Source organism: Equus caballus, chromosome 6 (genome assembly GCF_041296265.1).
Source record: "Equus caballus isolate H_3958 breed thoroughbred chromosome 6, TB-T2T, whole genome shotgun sequence".
NCBI classification, from domain to species: Eukaryota; Metazoa; Chordata; class Mammalia; order Perissodactyla; family Equidae; genus Equus; species Equus caballus.
Genome location: NC_091689.1, coordinates 46,979,422 through 46,993,758, shown reverse-complemented (window position 1 = coordinate 46,993,758; position 14,337 = coordinate 46,979,422). Strand labels below are relative to the sequence as shown.

The 14,337-nt window shown below is 44.8% G+C and overlaps 2 protein-coding genes and 1 non-coding gene across 5 annotated transcripts in view; 1 reads left to right on the top strand and 2 right to left on the bottom strand.

The window, feature by feature from the left end:
- NCAPD2 (non-SMC condensin I complex subunit D2) overlaps window positions 1-13,075 on the bottom strand; it is a 27,496-nt gene extending 14,421 nt beyond the window's left edge. For 2 of the 3 annotated variants that reach the window (XM_001495940.6, XM_070269812.1), the window contains exons 1-6: window positions 12,247-12,564; window positions 11,323-11,472; window positions 3,760-3,835; window positions 3,423-3,481; window positions 2,775-2,956; window positions 2,347-2,489 (exon numbers count right to left, since the gene is read on the bottom strand). In XM_001495940.6, the coding sequence (XP_001495990.1) occupies window positions 2,347-2,489; window positions 2,775-2,956; window positions 3,423-3,481; window positions 3,760-3,835; window positions 11,323-11,449 (587 nt within the window). In that variant the 5' untranslated portion in view covers window positions 11,450-11,472; window positions 12,247-12,564. Of the gene's footprint in view, window positions 1-2,346; window positions 2,490-2,774; window positions 2,957-3,422; window positions 3,482-3,759; window positions 3,836-11,322; window positions 11,473-12,246; window positions 12,565-12,585 lie in introns of those variants that run through there. The other variant, XM_070269811.1, reaches the window with a different exon arrangement.
- LOC111774090 (small nucleolar RNA U85) lies at window positions 3,033-3,359 on the bottom strand. The gene has a single exon (XR_002808932.1). It is a non-coding gene; the product is annotated as a small nucleolar RNA U85 (small nucleolar RNA).
- Window positions 13,051-14,337, top strand: MRPL51 (mitochondrial ribosomal protein L51). The gene is made up of 3 exons (XM_001495918.7): window positions 13,051-13,390; window positions 13,475-13,585; window positions 14,022-14,337. The coding sequence occupies exons 1-3, from the start codon at window positions 13,312-13,314 to the stop codon at window positions 14,216-14,218; spliced, it is 387 nt and encodes a 128-aa protein (XP_001495968.1). The 5' UTR covers window positions 13,051-13,311; the 3' UTR covers window positions 14,219-14,337.

The following is a 14,337-nucleotide window of genomic DNA, read 5'->3' as shown; positions in this document are numbered from 1 at the left end:
CAATGAGTCCTCATCTTTTTTTTCCAAAGACTTTATTTTTCCTTTTTCTCCCCAAAGCCCCCCAGTACATAGTTGTACACTCCAGTTGTGGGTCCTTTCAGCTGTGGCACATGGGACGCCACCCCAGCATGGTCCGATGAGCAGTGCCACGTCCATCCTCAGGATCCAAAGTGGCGAAACCCTGGGCCACCGAAGCAGAGTGGGTGAACTCAACCTCTTGGCCACAGGGCTGGCACCAATGAGTCCTCATCTTAAATGACCTTTCAGCTGCATCTGACATAGTCAATCACTCCTTTCTCCTTGAAACATGCTTCATTCGGCTTCCAGGATGCCAGACTCCCTTCTCAGTTTCTTTGGCTGGTTCCTCCTCATCTCCTCACACTCTTAATGCTGGAGTGCCCCAGGGCACAGTCCCTGGATTTCTGCTCTCTTCTAGCTATACTCGCTGACTTAGTAATCTCATTCAGTCCCATGGCTATAAATACCATTTATATAAATATGTTGTATTCCCAAATATGTACCTCTAGCCCAGACCTCTGTCTTGTACCCCAGATCTGTACATTCACCATCCGAATCTGACAACATTACCTGGATGTCTAATAAGCACCTCAAACTCTGCATGTCCAAACAGAACTAACTGTCCCCACAAAACACATCCCCATAGGCTTCCCCATATTTCAGTTACTAGCAACTCCATTCTTCCACACGTTTAGGCCCAAACGCTGGGTGAGTCATACTTGACTGCACTCTCCTCAAACCTCACACACACTCATCAGCTCATCCTGTAAGCTCTCGCTTAAGAAAAAAAAGTACAGAATCCAACCACTTCTCCCACCTCCACTGCCACTCTGTGGTCCAAGCTACCGTCATCTCTTGCCCAAATTACTGCAACAGCCTCCTAACTAGTCTCCTGTGCCCGTTTTCCCCCTACACAGTCTGTTTCAACACAACAGCCAGGATGACACTGTAAAAGTGCAAGTCAGTGACCACCTCATTATCCTGCTCAGAACCCCGAGGGGCCCCATTTCACTCTGAGAAAATGCCAGTCATCAGAATGATCTGCACAGTGTGGCTCCCCACTGCTCCCCGGACCTCACAGCCTATCCCTCCCACCCTGTCTCAGCCGCCATCTCTTTGGCCTCATTGCTATTGCCTGTACATGCTGGACACATTTCCTCCTCAGGGTCTTTGTACTTGCTGTTCCCTTTCCTTGCCCTTGCTCTACCTCCAGATATTCTCATGGCTCTCATTACCTCCTACGGGTCTTTGCTCAAATGTCACCATCACAAAGAGGCATCATTAGAACAGCTCATTTAAAATCACAACCCTCATACACTGCTGGTGGGAATGCAAACTGGGGCAGCCACTATGGAAAATAGTATGGAGATTTCTCAAAAAATTAACAATAGAAATACCATATGATCCAGCTGTTCCACTTCTGGGTATTTAGCCAAAGAACATGATAACACTAATTTGAAAAGATATATGCACCCATATGTTCATTTCAGCAACATTAGCAATAGCCGAGACTTGGAAGCAACCTAACTGCCCATCAACGGATGAAGAGATAAAGAAGATGTGGTATATATGTATACAAAGAAATACTACCTAGCCATAAAAAAAGATAAAATTGTGCCATTTGCAACAACATGGATGGATCTTGAGGGTATTATGCTAAGTGAAATAAATTAGACAGAGAGGACAATTACTGTATGACTTCATTCATATGTGGAAGATAAACAGATATGGAGAACAGATTGGTGGTTAGTAGAGGGGGAGGGCGAAAGGGGTGAAGGGGCGTATGTGTATAGTGACAGAGGGAAACTAGACTTTCGGCGGTGAACATGATGCAGTCTACACAGAAGTCAAAATATAATGATGTACACCTGAAATGTATATAATGTTACAAACCAATGTGACCTCGATAAAAATAAAATAAAATTACAATCTTCTTCCATCCAACTTCCCATCTCCTCCTCTATTTTTCTCCATAGTAATAAATCATAAAACATACTATATATTTTAAAGATTCTCTTCTGCTCCTTAGTATACACTTTAAAAGGGTTGAAACTTTTGTTCCCAGCGGCTATAACGATACCAGCCATGCACCTAGCAGATTCTCAGCAAACACTGGTTCATGAATGAATAAATGGGCATGGGAGATGAGAAATTCACAGCAGTTTCTAACATTTCATTATCTACTTCCTAACAACTCACTGTTATGAGTATTGTTCTATGTATTACAGAGAACTGAGGCATGAAATGAAGTGTTTAAAAGGCATATCTAGCAACAGAGTCCTCACTCCTCACAGTTCAGTTTTATCTGCAGCCATCTTCACTACCCACCTGACAAATTCCTCTTCAATTACTGAGTGGTTCCACAGGTGACGAATGTCCAACTGGAGCAACTGTGTTAAAAGCTGAAGAATTGGTTGTCTCTCTTCTTCCCAGTCAAAGCCATGGGCTGCCTTGGCCCGAGTTTTCTTACCCTAGAAAGAAAAAAATCATGTATACATTTAGGAAAAAATAAGGAAACAAAGAGGGTCAAGATCTGCTACGCTGAGTGCAGGTCGAGACCCGGGAGAAGGCGACACAGAAGTGCCACACGTTCCAAAACATGAAAGAGCTGCTTGTCAGGGAGGGCTATGTTGGGATAGTTCTGAGCACTTCCTCATAAACCCGAAATAAGGGCAAAATCACTGGATTCCCTCTTTCCCACCAATTCCCTTATCCCTCCAGGCCCCTTAATAAATGAGCCAGGAACTCCAAATTACCTTCCCACCAGTGCCCAGGTCCACAAGACTCGTCTGGCTGCTCATGGTCTCAAAGGACTCCAGGAGGCGGATCAGAGCATAGCAGTTCATTTTGAGGGCATTGAGGTGGGCACTTCTATCGGCCACACTCAAAGTTGCGTCATCCAGGACAGCGGGAAGCTCCTGGGAGTGGCGGGAGACCACTGCAACGGGCAGAATCTGGAGTCGGTTTCGTTCACTTTCCTCAGATACCCCAACTTCAGAACACCCAGTACTTGCAGCCATCAGATTACCAAAGATCTGTGTTTCATCTCTCAGTGGCCACAAGACAAGCTAAGTCCTTTGGGACCCCTGACCCCATACTCTGACATGCCCTGTCCCCACTCTCTCACTCCAGTTACCAGAAGTTCTCCCTGGCAACTGGAAAAATCACCTCTACTAAAGAGAGGTAGTTCAAAAGTAGGAAGAATTTCTTGTTGGTCTGCCCTTACAGCGAACACACATAACTCTGTATTGCCCACCAAGATTACAGACCTTAACAGGTCAAAGGTCCCCGGGCTTAGCCAAACCAACTGAATCACCACAGCCTTGATATCATCATGTGGCTGATTAAAGGTAGGAGACAGCAAACAAACACCTTCCATCCCCATCCCCCTGACCCACAGACACCTTTTATCAGGAATTCCAGAGTGTCTTCCTTGAGGCCAGGATCTATACTTCGAAAGTGACTATGAGGGAAAGAAAGTGCCGGGGTGAGACAGGACCCTGCAGAGCCGTTCCAACAGATCAGATCCAACCCGAAGAATCTACCGCTTAAAAATACATGTGAAATTGCCCCACTGAATAAACACGGTGGCAAGTTGGGGTAAATGCTCATCAGCAGAGATATCAGCACCCAGAACCGTTTATGAGTGAACCAATAATCTGGAATTTCAGGACTAGCATGCAAAGTTAGGGCAAATAGCCACCAGTTCTTTTTAAAGTCGTAGCCAGGTATTTCACTTACTGTAGAATGCTGTAGATAGTATCAAAGTGCTCCAGCATAGCCAGGGGCCCCTGAGCTCGGAAGGCAGCCTGAAATGCTATAAAGATGAAAGAAACTAATTAATACAGAGGGGAGAGGCCTTTCTGGTAAATTCTATTCATGGCAGAAAATGGAGTTAACTGCTTTTTAATTTTTTTTATTTCATTTTTAATTTTTTTTTAAAGATTTTATTTTTTTCCTTTTACTCCCCAAAGCCCCCCAGTACATAGTTGTATATTCTTCGCTGTGGGTCCTTCTAGTTGTGGCATGTGGGACGCTGCCTCAGCATGGTTTGATGAGCAGTGCCATGTCCGCGCCCAGGATTCGAACCAACGAAACACTGGGCCGCCTGCAGCGGAGCACACGAACTTAACCACTTGGCCACGGGGCCAGCCCCTGGAGTTAACTGCTTTTATTAGTAGAATCTCAAGAGGAGACAGTTCATTTCAACAGAACAATATTTTACATTTTGTCCTGTTTTACAGTTAAAGTCTTACATGAATTTTCCCACATCTCTGAGCTAAATAAAGCAGACAGCATTATGCCTATTTTATGAGAACAGAAATTAAGTGTCAGAGTACTTATGTGACTTGTCCAACTTATGGTAGTTAGTAGTGAACACAAACTCAGGGTCTTTTTTTCCAAAAATTTTGAAATTACAGAAGTGGCAAAAACAGTACAGAGTTCCCGTGCTTTCATCCAGATAATGTTAACATGTTACATAACCATAGTATAAGGATCTATTCTAAATCAAGAAACATTAATTAATTCAATGCTATTAACTACTCTACAGCCCTCATTTGAATTTTGCCAGCTGTACTATTTATGCCCTTTTCTGGTCCAGGATCCAATCCAGGTTACCACAAGGCACTCAGTTGTCATGTCTCCTTAGTCTCCTCCAATCTTTGTCTCTTGTGATCTTGACACTTTTTAGCCAGTTATTCTTTAGAATATCCCTTAATTTGGTCTGTCTGATATTTTCTCGTGATTAGATCAAGGTCATGTGCTTTTGGCAAGATTATCGTGGAAGGGAGGTTGGGTCCTCCTGATGCATCAGCCCAGGAAGTGCAAGATATAACTTTGATCACTTGGTAGTGTTTACCAGGTGTCTCCACTGTAAAGTTACTATTTTCCCCTTTGCAATTAATAAGTATTTTGTGGGGAGATGCTTTGAAACTATGCAAATATCTCATCACATTTTACCCATTAATTTAAGCATCTTTTGATGATTCCTGCCTGCTATGATTATTACTGTGGTGTTTACTAACTGGTGATTTTTCTATCTCCATCATCCCTTCTACATTTACTAATGGGAAGGATGACACTACAAGGATGAGCTGTTCCTTTCCTCTTGTTCATTTATATAAAAATGGACTCATGGATACTTCTCTTATCCTGTGTTTTAATCCATTCCTGTTACTATTTATTTTGTTGCTCAAATTGTCCCATACTTGACCACTAGGAGCTCTTCAACCTGGCCTGTGTCCTTCTGACATGCTCTCTTCACTAGTGCTCTCTTACTTTCTTGTACCACAAGACGTTTCAGCTCATCTTGTGCTTTCCCTGACCCTGTCCTGCAGTCAACATTCTCAGAGGAGTCCTGGTTCCTTTCATGGAGAATGGTAAGTAGGAACCAATTCTAGGCACTGAATAGGCTCACTGCTATTCTGTCATTGCTTTCAGGCACTCTCAGTAGAGAAAAACATGTATGAACACACACACACACACACACACACACACAAGCTTACACACCTCTAAATCTATGTTTATCACTGTATATATTGAAAAACACAAGTTCATTTATGTATTTGCTTAATCCTAGTATACACATAAAGCAGCTTCAGAATTGCTAACCTACATTCCTGTAAAAAATAAATTTACTAACTAGCTTACAATAATTGTGTCAAGTTCTTTTGTATACAGTATATAGTCAAAATATTGCTTCTCAAAGTTACTTGGGTTAGTTCTTTTCTTCCCTCCTCCTTCACTGTGATTGTGTCAAACATTTGTAATAGATTTCGGTTCATTTGTTACTACTTATGTTACATTTTGAAAACCCAGCATCTTTTGATTCTCAAACTCAGTGCTCTTTTCATCCTGGCTCTACTGCTTCTGGATAAAGACTTCAGTATGAAGGAGAGTAGTCTAATTACGCCTTATAACATCTAAGAGTGGCAAGGCAGTATAGAGGTTAGAGAATTTTTGAACCAAGTTGTATACCTAGGCTCTTTCTGTGAGGGAAAGAATGCCACCAAATTCTTCTTTTCTGCAGTAGCAAGTTGGTTCGCCTGGAAAGTAAAGCTTGAACCTTGTACTCCATTATCACTGCTGGCACGGAACTGATTTGTTACACGTTACGCTGTCCAAATAGAACCCGGTCCTCCACGATTTTTAACAAGCATTTTATTCCTCCACTTCCTCCTGACTCCCCAGCACTACACTCAGCAAGTTCTCCTCTTTTTTCACTCTTCTTACCCTCTGCCTCTCCCCCTGCAGTAGATGACTGCTTTCTACTTTACCAGAAAGAATGAGACCCAAAGCATGGGCTCCCTCATGTTATCCTGCCTCCCTAGCAACAAATCATTCTGCCAACGTCTTCCCAGTCTTTGCTTCAGTCTCAGGTGAAAGACTTTCTCCTCTAAAGCTAACCTGTCCCACTGTCCCAAAGATGTACCTCCCCTCGCTTTCACCTTTTGTTTTATCCTCTCCGGGGACTGCTCTTATCCTGCCAGCACGCTCAGGCCTCCCTTCCTTAAAACAAACAAAAATGCTCACCACCTTTCATTTGACCTTGCTATCATATCCCTTTTAAATTTTGTCTAATCTTTCTCTCAATTTCCTGAAATCTAGTTTCTGAGATTTACTGACCCAATGACTATTATCTCAAAGATTACCAATTACCCACTTGTTATTACAGCGAATGACTGCCTCAGTCCACGTCCCTCTTTACGCCTCTGAGACATTACCCGCTGATCTGGTCTAGAGTCATACTGCTTTAGGTTTACGTCTGGTTTGAACATTTACTAGGCCAAGCTACTCAGCTTCCTCAGTCTCAGTTTCCTCTTTTGTAAAGTGGGAGTAATAACAGACCACACCTTTTAAGGCTTTTCAGAATTTTTTTGTAAAGATGAAGTGAGGGGATCCATGTGAAGCAGTCAGAACAATACTTAGCACATAATGTAACTCAGTGTGTGTAAGCTCTTTACCACTCTTAGAAACCTTCTGTAATCTAGAAAATACGGAAAAATCGAAAAGGAAAAGAAACAAGCATTATTAACATTTGGCTAATTTTTTTCAGTGTATTTTTTGGGCATAGTATTTCCATTGTTGAGGTCATATCACATATTCACTGTTCTGCTTTTTAAAATCTATATTCTAATAAGGACATTATAAAACCTTTGTGGACAATTGTTAATGGTAGTATAACATTCCATTGAATGTATATATCCTGATTAACTTACTATTCCTCTATTGTTAGACATGATATTCCTAATTTTTCCCACTAATTAACAACACGTTTGCTCCCCTGGCAAATCTGGATTAAATCCAGTTGACTGCTTACTCCATTCATGTAACCACACAAATAAAAATGGCTTGGAAAAAACACACAACCGTACTGACCATTCTCACTTTAAACTTATGACCACTAACCTCCAGTGGGACCTTACTTTTTCCTGGTAAGCCTATTACAAATTCCCAGGCCTATTCACTTTCTTCTAGGCAATTATTTCACACCTTTCCAGAGCTCATAACATCAAGACCTTCTTCTCCAACTCACCCTCAGCTAAAGGTTTCACTTCTCACCTCACTGAGAAAATAGAATTGGACGTTAGAGAATTTCCAACTGCCCCAAGCTCTGTATTTCCCCACACTCCCTGCATCTGTGCCCGTATACTCTGCCTTCTCTTTTGCTACTGTGGATAAACTGTCAATACTGTAATAAAATACAAAAAAGTGGGAAAGAGAAAGAAACAAGCACTGTTAACACTTGGCTAATTTTTTCAGTCTATTTTCTATGTATAGTGTTTCCACTGTTGAGCTCCTATCACACATTCACTACTCACTAAGAAAACCCTCTCCTCCCGGGCACCATCACCTACTCCTACCCACTAACAGATATTGCTCGAGCAATCGCTCCCTCTCCCTCCTGCATCATCAGCTTTTCCCTCTCCCATCATTCCCAGTCAGCACATACACACGTAATGCTGCAAAAAACCTTCCTTTGACTCTAGCCCCCCCTCTAGCTTCCACCTCATTTCTCTGCTTCTCCTTAAAGCAAAACAACCAGGTACCTCAACTCACCATCACCTTCTCCTCCCACTGTCTCCTAACCTATTCCAATCAGGCTTTCACTCCTCTCAAACAGTCTCTCTCAAGGTTACCAGCAATCGCCACATTGCTAAGTCCAGTATTAATTTGCAGTTGATCTCTCCTTTCCTTTCTGAAATCTTCTCTTAATCTGCCTTCCATTTTGCTCCTGTGTTCACTTTCTGCCTCCATGACTGGTCCTTAGTTGCTTCTACTGGTTCTTTTTCTTTTTAAAGATTTTACTTTTCCTTCTTCTCCCCAAAGCCCCCCAGTACATAGTTGTATATTCTAGTTTTGGGTCCCTCTAGTTGTGCTATGTGGGACGCTGCCTCAGCATGGCTTGAAGAGCGGTGCCAGGTCCATGCCCAGGATCCGAACCAGGGCAGCCTTGGGCCGCTGAAGCAGAGTGTGCAAATTTAACCACTCAGCCACGGAGCTGGCTCCAATTGGTTCTTTTTCATCTTCCCAGTCTCTAAATGTTGCACTGTCTCAGGTCTTACATCTTCAGATGGCTTTTCTTTTCCATCTACATTCTTTCCAATCTCATGGCTTTAAATGCTCTACGCACATTGAATATTAAATCCCAAATGGTTATCTTCAGCTGGCACCTCTCCCCTGCACTCCACAATCATCTAACCTACAATCTGAACCTGCTCCTCTCACAATCTATCCCATCTCAGCAAATGCCAACTCCATTCTTCTAGCTGCTCAAGTCAAAAAGCCTTGTTATCCTAGATTCTTCCTTCTCTAACCCTATAAATCCAATGTATCAACATCTTGTTGGCTCTACTTTTTTTTTTAAAGATTTTATTTTTTTCCTTTTTCTCCCCAAAGCCCCCCCAGGACACAGTTGTATATTTTTCGTTGTGGGTCCTTCTAGCTGTGGCATGTGGGACGCCGCCTCAGCGTGGTTTAATGAGCAGTGCCATGTCCGCACCCAGGATTCAAACCAACAAAACACTGGGCCACCTGCAGCGGAGCGCGCGAACTTAACCACTCGGCCACGGGGCCAGGCCCCTCTACTTTCAAAATATATTCAGGATATATTTTGTGATCACCCCCACTGGTATGATCCCAGTCAAGCTACCTGGTATCATTGTATCAGCCTCTTAATTAGCCCTCTGCTTCTTCCCTTGCTCCTTATAGTCTCTGCTCAACTCAGCAGACAGTGACACTTTTAAAACATCAGACTATATCTCTCGTGTGCTTAACACCCAAAGGCTTTCGAACTCACTCACACTGGAGCTCAAGTTGTCACCATGACCTATCGGGCTCTAGATAAGAGCTTCTCCAACGTAAGAGTGCATCCCAATTACCTGGAGACCTTCTTAAAATACGGATTTTCTGATTCAGTAGTTCTGGGGTGGGTCTTCATCCTGCACTTCTAATACACTTCTAAATCATGATAATACTGTGGGTCTGAAGACCACATTTTCAGGGACAAGATTCTAGAATAATTTGCACCACTTCCCACTTGACCTCTTTTTTCCCTAGCTTACTCCACTCCAACCATATCGGCATTTTCCCATCTCAGGCCTTAGCACTGTCTCTCCTGTCTGCTTGGAACGCCCTTCCTTGAGAATCTGCATAGTCCTCACTTTTAAGGTCTCTGTTCAAATGTCTCCTATCAGCAAGCCTTCTCTGATCATCCAACATAAAATGCCAGTCCCTACCCTGGCACACTGTATCTTCTTTATCTTGCTTTATTTTTCTCCTTGGCACTTACAACCATCTGACATACTCCATATTTATTTATTACTTGATGAGAGCCCCCATATTTATTTATTACTTGGTGAGAGCCTTGAGAGAAAGAACTTTGTCATCTTGTCTGTTTTGGTTACTCTTGTATCTCCAGTGCCTGGAACACTGCCTGGCACATAGCATATCATCAGTAAATACCTGTTACACAAACTAAATGATTGTATCTTGTATATTTACAGTAGAATTTCTATTTAGGGTTCTAAACACCAAAAGCAATGCAACTGTTATAAAAAGAATGCTTAAAGACAGTGATCATCCATTTTAAAAAATAATGCATTATAATAACTGAAAACAGTTTGCTATAGTGTACAGCATGTGCAATTGGTGATACACATATCCACGCAATATGGAGAGAACAGTGTATCTGTGGACACTGTTGGCTGACCACCCATCAGTGGACCTCCACACTCTGCCTTGTTTCTTGCTTACCAAATGCTGTTATGTCCAGGTTTGGGGAGGCTCCTAGGTAATAATCTCCATCAATTTAGCCAATCTGGGTAATTCCATTTCCCTTACCAGTAATTAGTTAGGGCAATAGGCAATGGTCCAATTCTGGTTGGGAGGCTTCTGGTAAAGTTTTAAAAAAAGGAAAGAAGAAAAAGAACAACAGAAAATCCCCTTTTCTACCTCTGGACATGAGAGCAAAGAGCTGCCACTTGGCAACCATGATGGGGAAGCCAAGAGGAGACAAGCTGGAGTCACATTATCAAGCTGCTGCATTAACTAACCCTTCTTGTAGTAGGAGATAATAAATGAAGTAGGTTATTATCCCTACCTTTACAGATGAGGAAACCGAGATATACAGAATAAGTGACTTGTCCAAGGTCAGAGAGGTAGAGCCAGGATTCAAATTCAGGCAGCCTGGCTCCAGACTCTTAACCTTTATGTACCTCTCCAAAGCAATCTAACTGACACAAGACCATTTCCAATAAGTACAGTGACATTATGGGGTCTTGATGATAATGCATAAATTAATTGTTCTTGGTCATCTATAGGTTTCAATGGGTAATTGCACTGTACATATACTGTAGTGTTGCAGCTGTGCATACATATTACGGATTTTTTCCCATTATTGAACACTCTTGGAAACAAGAGATCTAGACTCAAAAAGTGTTCAGGTCAGGTCAGGTCCCAGACATTCTGAGAAAGCTGTCTCCTCCTATAATTCTTAAATCCACTAGGACTTTATTTTGGCATATGGTAAGAGGTAAACATCTAAAACAATTTTTTCCCCCCAAAGTAACCATACACACCAAGACTGTTTACTGAAGAAGTGAGAGAAGGTAGTCAATGAGTGTACTCTTCCTGTATGCCACGTACCCCATGCAATGCTAGGGAGAAAACAGCAGGGAATAGGAAAGACGTGTTCCTTGCCCTCGTGGAGCTTCGTGGTGTAGTGGGGCAGACAGATGACGTAATTACATGTGGGATGGTTGTTTTGAAGTGCTAGGCACAGCAGCAGCTACGGAGTCTTACCTCTAAGCTGCAAGGGAAGATTTCTGATGGACAGTACCTCTTGAACAACATACTGATTCACCCCTCCACTTTTCAACAATTCCTCTGGGGCTAAGGGCAGATGGAACTCAAACAGCTGGGGAGACATCCTTCTCCCACTGGCTCACAGGGCTGGAAACAAACAGCAAACAGGTCAGGGTCTGTATTTAAGGCCTGTCTTTTTATCTGTTCCTATTATTTCACCCCCTCTTCCAATGTATAATGCTTCTTTAGTCTTACATCCAGCTGATAACATTATTGTAGAGGATGGGAGATCAACCCTGAACTAGAATCTAATTCTGGCTGTGACTCAGCCATTGGTCATGTCACTTAACCTCTGGGGCCTCATCTGTAAAATGCGGTGACTAGTCCCTGACTACTTTACAAAGCGGCTCTGAGGATCAAATGAGTCAAGGGGTATGAAAGCGTTTAAATAACTGTAAAGTGGCACATCAATGCGTTAAACTAGCATTAGTATTTCCGTTTTTATGGGCAAAACTTCTTACGTACAGAATGTCTCACCTGAGGCCAGAACAGTGGCCCAGCATGGGCTAGTGGGTTTCCTGGCTCCAGATAAGAGGGCATTCACATTTATTGCTTGTTTACTCTGCACTGGATTCGGTTAGGCTATTTGACTCTATCATATCTGATCAAATTCTCCAAATCCCAATCTCATGGGGTGCGTAATAATGCAACCCAATCTACAGATGAGGAAATCGAGCTAAGAGAGGTTAAGCGATCTGCCCAAATTCCGCTGCAGATGTCAGACTGTTTCCACCAGATCGCACCCCAGGGATCCACCCAGCAGCCCTCCCGCCTCTCGAGCGCTGTCCAGGGCCGTCAGCTGCCCCGTCCCCGATTTCCCCAGCCTTTCACTCCCCGCTCCCCACGAACACCACACCTTACCGGAGAGCTCCCCCGCCGTTCCTCCGACTCGGCTCGTGGGGCTGAAGTAAAGGAAAAAACACGGAGTGCACAACATCCACCAATCAGCTAGGCAGCACTCAAGCAGGCAGAGAAACCGGCCAATCCCCAGCAGCCAGAGGCAAAAGCCCGCCTCTAGGCCGGGCGCCGCGCGGGCAGAGCCGCCAACGTGGAGTTCAAATCTCAACGGCCGCAAGGGGGCCAATCGCGACGCTCGCCGCAGACACCGGCCAATCACAGCGCAGGAGCGGGAAAACCCGGTGGCGCCTCCGGGGGGGCGGGGCCTAGGCTCGGCTCCGGCCCCGCCCCCCGACCTGCGGCTGCCTCCTGCCTCCCGGTCACGCTTTGCCCCGGGTGCTGGGGAGGACGCCCGGGCAGTGCCTGCCAGAGACGCCGCGTATCTAGCTGGGCGGTGGTAGTGCCCCTGGGATGGTGACCCACTCAGTCACCCCCGGGACAGGCGGCGTGTCCAGGCCGGGAGTTAGAAGGCTTAGGCTCTAATCCAGGGTCCGCCATCTCGTCTGCTGTGTGATGTCCAGCACGTCACTTCACTCTCTGTGCCTCAGATTTCCTCCCCTGTAGAACAGGGCAAATACCAGCTACAGCGCAAAGCTGCTGTGAGGCACAGAGACAGAAGGTCTTGGGTCCAGGTTCTGGAGTCTCATCTCCCTCACAGTTGAGGGACGTCCAAAGAAACAAGAAAGGGTGAATTCTCTTGAAATTTAGTTTTGAGGTGCCCGAAACGACGACGATACGACCCCTCAGCAAGTCTGGCGCTCCAGAACTTCCGGCGGGCAGACCGGAAGCGCCTAGGTGGGCGGGGGTGGGTGGGTGTGTCAAGGCCTCCGGAACACAGGGGGCGGGGCTTGAGGCTGGGGTGGGCGGGGCCTGCGCCCGGAGCTCCCTGGGTAAGGCCCAAGATGGCTGCCTCCGCGTAGTACGCGTGTGAGGCTGGCCAGGACCGTCCCTGTCGTCTCCTAGAAAGCTACACCTGGCTCTCACTCTTCTGCTCGTGCGGCGTGCAGTTGTAAGGGAGAGACGAGAGCCATGGCAGGGAGCCTCTCTTGGGTGGCTGGCAGGGGCCTAGGGGGCTGGGTGCCCCTGGCCTGTAGAAGCTTCTTTCTGGGTAAGTGGCTGACGTAGAAAAACGTCCCGAGAACTGCTTCTCAGTAAGCGGCGCAGATTCATTCCTTTTCTTCCCCATCCCTAGGTGTTCCTGGATTGTTCCATGTAAGGGTCACCCTCCCGCCCCCCAAAGTGGTTGATCGTTGGAACGAGAAGAGGGCCATGTTCGGGGTGTATGACAACATCGGGATCCTGGGTAAGACTCGACTCCATGGTACAGGAGTTCAGAATGGCAGTTATGCCGTAACGACTATCTTTTTTTCACCTGTGTGGGAATAGTACCTTCCTCAGTCGTAAGGGCTAACTCTGTGTGGCTGTTTACGTTGTGTTCCGGACTGTTCTGAGTGCCCCACATATATTGACTCATTTAATCCTCATAATAACGTTTTCACTTTACAGGTGAGGAAACTGAGGACAGAGAGGTTAAGTAATTTTTCCAAAGCTAGGAAATGGCAGTGACAGAATTTGAACCCCAGGTAGTCTGGTTCCAGAGTGTGTGCTTTTGATATTGTGGTGTAATGTGTCTTTTCTATAGGTGCTGCTCAGGAAGATGCAACTGTGTGTTGAAGGCTTAGCTGGTGGAGGCTGGGTTCTCTCGTCTTAAAACTAATATGTTCTCTCACATTACACAGGAAACTTTGAAAAGCACCCCAAAGAACTGATCAGGGGCCCCAGATGGCTTCGAGGCTGGAAGGGGAATGAATTGCAGCGTTGTATCCGAAAGAAGAAGATGGTTGGAAATCGGATGTTCATTGATGACCTGCACAACCTTAACAAACGCATCAGCTACCTCTACAAACACTTTAACCGACATGGAAAGTATCGCTAGAAGAGAAAGCTGGCAACTGTGGAAGAGGCACATCAATCCCCCAGGAGAGGGGGGACAGTACTTTACTTTATGAAGAAAGGGATTTGTAGACTCTGTAATAAAATGGGGCTCCTTTGGAA